The 8,484-nt window shown below is 35.2% G+C and overlaps 1 protein-coding gene across 4 annotated transcripts; it reads right to left on the bottom strand.

Annotated features, from left to right (window-relative positions):
• Positions 1–450: 450 nt before the first annotated feature.
• Positions 451–7,423, bottom strand: LOC114167064 (TMV resistance protein N-like). Of its 4 annotated transcripts, none has more exons than XM_085668252.1 (8): positions 7,202–7,423; positions 5,573–5,822; positions 4,909–5,483; positions 3,981–4,428; positions 2,631–3,726; positions 2,255–2,536; positions 1,112–2,167; positions 451–1,006 (listed from the first exon to the last, which is right to left on the bottom strand). In XM_085668252.1, the coding sequence occupies exons 3-8, from the start codon at positions 4,934–4,936 to the stop codon at positions 545–547; spliced, it is 3,372 nt and encodes a 1,123-aa protein (XP_085524378.1). In that variant the 5' UTR covers positions 4,937–5,483; positions 5,573–5,822; positions 7,202–7,423; the 3' UTR covers positions 451–544. The 4 variants fall into 4 exon arrangements, with proteins under 4 accessions (XP_085524378.1, XP_085524379.1, XP_085524377.1 ...); XM_085668253.1 differs by having other exon boundaries at positions 5,573–5,661; XM_085668251.1 differs by having other exon boundaries at positions 4,909–5,822.
• Positions 7,424–8,484: the final 1,061 nt, after the last annotated feature.

The raw sequence follows: 8,484 nt of genomic DNA, 5'->3' as shown, positions 1-8,484 counted from the left end.
CCTAGCCCACATGGGTCAGGGCCTAACCCTGTAGGCTGGGCCGAATTGACACCTCTAAGAAGGGATTATGCAGTATGAAAATCCTCTCCTCTGATTATTCTATCTAAATTTTCCCGTGACCTTCCTATTTCTTTTCTCAATCTCACTCTTTTACTCACAATCACCAACCTTCTATGCTTCAATGCAGGTATGGCATTGAAGAGGAGCAAATCATAATTTTGCGGTTAATAGACATTTGAATTTCATTGTGTTGCTGGTTATACTTTGAATTGTTGAATTCTGAGACGTTGATTGCAGAAATAAATTTCAGTTACCCAAACTTTGTTCCCAATTCTAGTTTATTGTTTGAAGTTACTGTTTCATTGAAATTTTATCTGTAATTGAGACTTGCTGTTGCATCAAACTACAAATACGAAGAATGAGAAGTTTCTATAGAAATAACAAGACACATAATTGCAACTGATTTATCTGAGATCTTGATTTCAAGTAATCAAAGTATTTTCAAGCACCGTCTGTATCAGAACTACATGAATTAGGATAAAACCTACAAACCATTTCCATAAATATCTTCAACATCTTGTTTACATACCAAACGACTCCCACACCTCTCTATTTGAAGTGAATGACAACAATACGTTTTCAGTACAAATTCAATTTCCCTGCAGTCACCGCCTTTACAAATTATGTCACGCAATTCATCAAAGGACAGATAGATAATATAAAGGTGAGGATCGCATGGCTCCATGGGCGGTAAACACCTGGAGCTGATACAAACCTTACCATGAGGTCCAAAGAAATAGCAATCAACTTCATGATGGCACACATCAGGAGGGACAACATAACTTACTAAGAGGAAACACAAAGCAAATCCCACCCATTCATTTATAGGGCAATTATGAGGGACTGATATTTTTGCAAATGAAACACATTTATTAGGGGCAAACCATGGTGGAATTTCACTCCCTCTGATAAGCATGTCAAATCTTTCTCTGGGAAGACGCAGTTTCTGCATGTTAGTAACACACATAATTAATTTTGAATAAGCAACAAGAATGGATGATCATATGTTACACACACAGTTTTAGAAAGTGGATAAAACTAAGGTGCAAACCTCCAAAACGCCTTTCAGCTGTCTTGGTAAATGCCATTTTGCAGGTGATGCAAAAAGACTACATGGTTTGGATGGATTGAATTTGGAAATCTCAAATGAAGTGCAATTGCTTGCATCCAATCCTCGCATGTTTGATGGAAGCTCTGGCAACCTTTGAAGCTTTTTGCAGTAGTTTAAGATAAGACGCTCAAGCCTTGCCAGTTTGGAAATGCTACTTGGTAAGCTAACAAAATTGTTGCCAGTGAGATCTAGAATCACCAATGAAGATAAGCAATAAAAATCATCTGGGAATGACTCTTCAGATAGATTGCAATAACTTAAATTTATTCTCTTCAAAGAGGGTAGACTCAGTGCTGAAGGTGGTAATCTAAATCCAATAGAAGTTTGATGATTCCCAAACAGCCACTTAAAGGGGAGAAAAAATCCATTTGCCGATTTTGATACAGGCCCTTTGCACCCAGCAAATGAGATATCATTGAGGTTTTCAAGATAAAATACAAATGAAGGTAGCTCTTGAATAGCAGTTTCACTTGCATTAAGTTCCTCTAAGCACTTGATTTCCTTTAAGCCCTCTGGCAAACTACTAAGTTTTGAGCAGCCAGAAACATTCAGAACTATGAGAGATCTTAATTTATGAATGGTATCTGGAATGCAAACAAGATTCTTGCAATTCTTCATATCCAAATGAGAAAGGCCAGTTAGACATCCCAGTGATGTGGGTAGCTTTGTTATAGCAGTCCCCTCTAAAGAAAGCACTGACAAATGTTCCATGCTTTCAGCAAACTCTGGAAGACATTTAAATTGAGAACAACCAGAAAGATTTAAATCATTCAAGGAACTCGTCTCCATTTTACTTGGAAGACTTTTGAGCTTTTTACAGTCTTTTAAATTCAAACTAACAAGTTTCTTGTGGCGTACAAGGGATGGATGAACCTCAGTTAAACTTGTGCAACCTTCAAGAACCAATGATTCAAGATTTGGAACCCCAACAAAGTCTGGGGATTGCTTCAGGTTCTTTGAGAAGCTCAAATTGATGAACTTTAGCTTGTCTAGAAGCTGTTAAAAATTAATAGTGCAAACAAAAGATTATATTAGTTCTCTGACTTATTCATTTACAAAGAACTCTTGACAAATGGTCTTTACCTTTGTCCCATGCCAAAGTTGTTCTATTCTGCTGTGAGGCAATTTGAGGTCAACAACTTCATCAAGTTGATTACTAAGTGGCAGGGTTTTCAGAGGACATCCTCTCCAATGTACAACGTTTAGTGCACTCGGGAGGCAGCTGAGGCCACGAGGAAGCTGCACATCACATAACTTGAGAAACCTTAGCTGACTTATCTTGGAGAAGGATTCTGTGTTCCAGCGTGCTTCACAATCATACGGTTGAACTAAGTTCAGAACAATGCCTCGAATTTCATCAGTTCCCTAGAAAACAAAATGGAAAATAACTTAATTAGGGACATGGGATGAAACAGAGACTTAAAGACCACAACATTGTTTTTTTGTCAATAGAACCTACCTTGTTTTTTGTCAATACATAATCAATATCCTTTTGAGACCACAACCTACTACGTTTCCCTGGGTCATTTGGAGATTCTTGATATACAATATTCCTACCCATTTCTTGTAGCAAATCATGCATCCCCAACTTATTGCTCACCCTATCAAGGGTTACCAAAGATCTTTCAGTTAAAATGTCAATTCCAATTCTGGGATGATCACCACAATTTTCCAAGATATTCATCACTTCATCTATGTCCATTCCTACAAAGAAACATGCAATATCTAGGAACATTTTTTTCTCCAGAGGTTCCAAACTGTCATAACTTATTTTCAGTGTATCTTGGATTTTGGAGTGTGGAAAGCTTCTTATTTGTTCTAAAGCACTATGCCAAACCTCAAAGGTTCTTCCATAAAGATGGGAACCCAATACCTCAAGTGCCAATGGAAGGCCTCTTGCATATTCAACCACTCCTTTGCACAAATTCAAATACTCTTTTTTAGGTTGATCTTGTTTAAATGCTTTCAAACAAAAGAGCTGAAGGGCTTCATTTTGGGCTAAGCCTCTGGCCTTATAGGTTACATCCACTCCATATGTCTTTAGCAGGTGCTTATCTCTAGTTGTGATTATTAGTCTGCTTCCTGGACCAAACCATTCTCGCTTTCCAGTTAAATTCTCCAATTGGCTTATGTCACTTACATCATCAAGAACAAGAAGTACCTTTTTGTTGCTTAAAGAGTTTGCTATTATCTTTTTCCCATCATAAAGATTATAAAAATCATTGCTTCTTACATTAAGATGGGAAAGAATTTCCTTTTGAATGTGAACTAAGCCATTTGTCTTAGACAACTCTCTGATGTTTTCAAGAAAGCAACAAACCTTGAATTTCTCTTTGATTTTTTCATAGACTAATCTAGCCAGTGTTGTTTTACCTATGCCTCCCATGCCCCATATTCCTATGAAGCGAATATCATTTAACCCTATGCCCATGAGTGAAATCACTTCTTTCATCCGTGAATCAATTCCGACAAGATTATCTGTGAAACATGGAAGTCTAGGAATTATTTTTTTCTCTATGTGTCCGACAATTGTTTCAATCAGTGTTGCTTCACTCCTGTATTTAGAGAAGGACAAAAAGAAGAATTGTATTTTAACGATAGTCATAAAGTAGTGTAGCAATAAATAGAGAAAAGAGGTTATCATTTTATATTTTGCAAATCCAAGGTTAAGTGATAAAAAAATTCCTCTAGAATTCCCTTGTTTAATTCCTCTAGAATTCCTCTAGAAAAATGATGATACCATATCATTTGATCTAAATAACACAAAAATAATAAATAAAACTGAGTGATGATGAATGAGAAATCATACTGATCCTTGGAGTCCCATCCAGAGTAACTTGCAACTTGTCTCAAGGCATGTCTCCATCTTTCCACCTTCTCTTTGTCTTCTCTGAATTTCTCTTCATGCTCTTCGAAGGCCTTGGCAAAGCTCCCTCTTTGATGCCTCACATCAGAGGGGTCTACGCCATGGAAGATTGGAAAAGCTTCTTTCTTGCAATCCACAATCTTCTGAAGTTCATCCAAACACCATGTTGAAGAGGCATAGTTGGGTGAGAGAATGATGAGTGCAAACATGGAATCTTCGATGGCTTTCATGAGTTCCACTGATATAACTTTGCCCCTCTCGAGATCATGATCATCCTTGAAAGTTTTAATCCCCCTTCTCTCCAGTGAAGCGAAAAGATGGTCTGTGAAACCTCTGCGTGTGTCCTCACCCCTGAAACTCAAGAAAACATGGTTCGACCATGAAGAGGATGCTTCATTGGTAGATCCCATTGAAATATCACTAACCCTGCAATGATGCTGATTCTGCTAAAGCTCTGTTTCTTTTATTTTCTTATGTATGTGTGTGTGAAGTAGAAACAAAGAAATGATGGGGGTTGACCAATTGACCCTTAGAATGTGAACATGGTACTAAAGTCTTCATAGGAAACACCCTGCAAGATGTGTTTTTTATCTTTAATAAAATAGAAGTCATCAAAAGGTTCATGTTACTTTTATTTCACAACTACCATTATGCCGATTCTCTCGTACTATTCTCATTACAAAAAAGCCATGTTCCGTAATATATATGTGTATGTGAACATAAATAAATAAAGTGACTTAGTGTGATGATCTAAGTGGCACTATTACACTAAGAACAAAATTCGATGATCAAGCAAAGGTGATTGGAATTTATTTCAGCTTGGAAAGTTAATGTTCATATTCCATCATTGCTTTCAAGTTGCATTCTATACCTTCGCAATTCATTCTCCTTATTCCCATCACTATTAGTAACCTTCAGAATCGCGTCATTCCGAGTGGAGAAGCAAGGTATCAAGATTCAAACCATTCCCAGTTGCATCTTTCTTCGTCTTCTGTTCCTCTATTCCTTCTTGGTCTTTTACGTGTTGCATGTTCTAGGCATTGTGTTGCCATAGTGATTCAAGATTCGATTTTAAGGTAGCATTAATTTTGAAACGTTTATTTTTACCCAATTACCTAAAACATGCCTCTAGCGATAATAATATTTTTCCAAATAATAAAAAAGTAAAAAGAAATCAGATGAGTAATATTAACGTAAAAATCGTAAATAAATTGTATGTAAAAAACAACAGCTTTTCATGTCTTTCTCAATTTTCATAAAAGGATTTCGTCTGTTTCTTTTATTCACATCATTCTTTCTTCACTCTCCATTAATAATACCTCGTGTTAGAAATTATTTCCTTTTATCTTTTCTTCAAATTTGTAGTAGAATTGAAAAGGTCAAAATTGCACTAGAACACGAATTGACATGCCAGATTTGAGCAAATGTTTCTTAGATCATACTGCCCTGTTACACGAATTAATGCATCTCAAGAAAGAGCCTTCAATTCAAAATATAAGGAATTTAACCAGCACCATGAAACGGCAAGAATATACCGTATACATCAAACTCTGAGCCAATGACTGCTTCTGGCTTCTAAAACAAAAAAGAAAATAGCCGAATGATGTTGGTTCATATTCCTTTCCTAATCACAAGAAGAACCTCTGTTGAGGGTAAGAACATTCAAGTAAATAAAAGTGGTGTCATTATCTCGTATAAAGCAAATACTGCTCAACCAACTTGGATATTGTTTCAAAGTAATTCGAGCTCCTAATCAAGTTCATATCAAGATTCATGAAGACATGTCTGCATGAATTTGGAAATTCTTATCATTGGAGTTGCCCAACAAAATAAATAACACGGTTGAATCAATCAAGCTAAATCCTTAAAACTAGAAAGTACAGTGCTGACTAATAGTAGAACTTTCATGTTTAGCGATGACCTGTTATTTTTAGGATGAAATGATTGAATTTCAACATATATCTCACCTCCCCAGAATATAAATATCAAATTCTCATCCTCAGTGTGCAATGCTGAAACTCGAGAGTACATAAATCAACCGTAACATTTAAAGCATATATTACAGAGCAATCTTACAATGCAAAATCATCAATGAATGCAGTACAAGAGAAAAATCTTAATTCCACAAAGAGAAGATCCTTTTAAAGTAAGACTTGTCACATAGTGAGTAGTAAAGATGCATCCACGCCAAACTCACAAAGCATTTCATCAAATCAAGAGCATGTTTATTTTAGACATTGATATCTGAAAGCATTTCAACAAACTAGTTTAGGTTTCACTATTCTGAAAGCTATTTTAAACCATTTGGGTTTGACTTGAACCCAACTCCTTATTTGTGGAAAACTATGGCCTCCTTCAGGGAGGTTTACAGTTTCCTATTTTATTTTTCAGTTCTTAAAAAGTTATCGTAAATTAAAATGGATGAGTCAACAATTCACCGATAAGCCACCAGACTCTCCAATACTTTGGATTTGGATCACATTTTGGGTACATCATATAATTAAAGGGATGCATAACATCCTCTTTTAGTTTCAAATCCAATCGACCGTCTAATTAACCCTCAATGGTCAAAATCAATCCAATTGGACACAGATATAAGATTCCATATGACCTTAAGCAGAGAAGAAATAACAAATCCTTCAACAAGCCACTTATTTGAAACATACTAGAAAGAAAACGCCCACTTGACTTTTGTCATCGGAAGATTGATATCATATGCAACAATTTTCCCCTCGATCATTCTCATATTAGGAATCCCACACTTGTGACTTGGCCCACTTGATTTCCCTCACAGTACAATTCGCAACGATATCCCCTTAATCATTGCCCACAGAATCGAATTCATAACCTTGGTTCTGATACCAATGATTATGATTGAGGGCTTAATACTAGGTCAAAACCTATAGCCGCGATTCAATTGTGTCCGACAGACTTAGCCTCACAAATGATATTATCTGCAACCCTTGCCACAATCTCAAAGCGAAACCAACATTCTTTCATTTCAAGAACGGCAAGAGCAGTACCAGATCATCACAATAAACACTTATTTTCAAAGCAACACCGAAGCATTCATCAATTCAGTACAGAACTAAATTATATACACCGATATATCTATATTGTGGAATAATATTAGAGCGAATCGAAATGGCCTTCGAATTTCAAACCTTGCGAACACCGGCCGCAAAGAATTCACTAATCAACGGCACGCCTCTCACTTACAGTACCTCCGCTCTATTAAATGTTGCTGATCCGTTCAAGAAGGTGGGGGCCCTGATCTCAGGCACGGCGGCGAGGGAGTACCGTTGTGTAGTCTGTGGGAGGGAATTAGAAATCAAAGAGTGAGAGAAAAGAAGTAGTTTCAAATATGAGGGAAAAAATAAAATTAATCAGGTAAGTAATAATAATCTTGCCTATTATATTTTAAAATAATAATTTACGCATAAAACTCCGCAGAGATAACGTCCATATTTCTAAAATCTGAATTCTAAACTTATATAGTTGATATTTTGAAGGTTTTAAATTTTTATTATTATAACAAGCGTTTTGTCTCCCTACCTATTTATTTGTCTCTTAATTTTTATAGTAAAAATTAATATTAATCTATCTTTAAAAATTTAGTTTAATTTAATTTATTAATAATTTTTTAAGTTTATTTAACGTTTAATGTATTTACATAAATTTTTTATACATTTTAACTTATTTTTCTTCGATATTAACCAAAAAATATAATTGATTCAAATTTTTGAGAACGAATTAATTTTAATTTTTATTTAAAGAAAAAATATATATTTAAGTCCAAATTTAATTAACCATCAGATGATAATATGGTATAAATAAATTCATTTTCAATTCATTATTTGAATAAAAGATGCATATCCTCTAGCGACAAATTATGGGTTGCAAATGATGCAAAATTTGAAAGTTACACCTAGTTGTCAATATATGGTTCTTAATACTGAGTAAAGTCCTATGTTCTTAATATTATAATAATTTCTTGCAATGTCAAATATATTTATACATAATATGATAGACACATTGATGGTGGTATGAGCATTTTATCCATAAACACAAATTATAAAAAAAAATTAAGAAAATCACTTTGCTTCTCTCCACTTCACCATCAATAGTGTATCTAACATAGCCAAATACCAATGACATGACCATATTAGAAGATGGGAAGCATTAACACCATCCAAATGCCAATAATGCTCAAATGCCCATCTATCACTAATACCATAATGGTGATCAACATTATCCCTTTGTCATCATCATCATCATCATCATGGTCATCCATTGTATTGCACTAAGAGGGCCACCACCATCACCACCCATTGCCATTTTAACCATCCTATTAACATCACATTCACCATTGTTTCCAAACATCATTAATCCAATAATATTCTCTTGTCTTCAGTTAAATTTGAGGAAAATGACGTTTCCCAATACA

This window comes from Vigna unguiculata, chromosome 10, assembly GCF_037176805.1.
Source record: "Vigna unguiculata cultivar grain cowpea cultivar isolate G323 ecotype 2 chromosome 10, ASM3717680v1, whole genome shotgun sequence".
NCBI lineage: Eukaryota > Viridiplantae > Streptophyta > Magnoliopsida > Fabales > Fabaceae > Vigna > Vigna unguiculata.
Note: the sequence above shows the minus strand (reverse complement) of the source record. Positions and strands in the feature narration are given on the sequence as shown.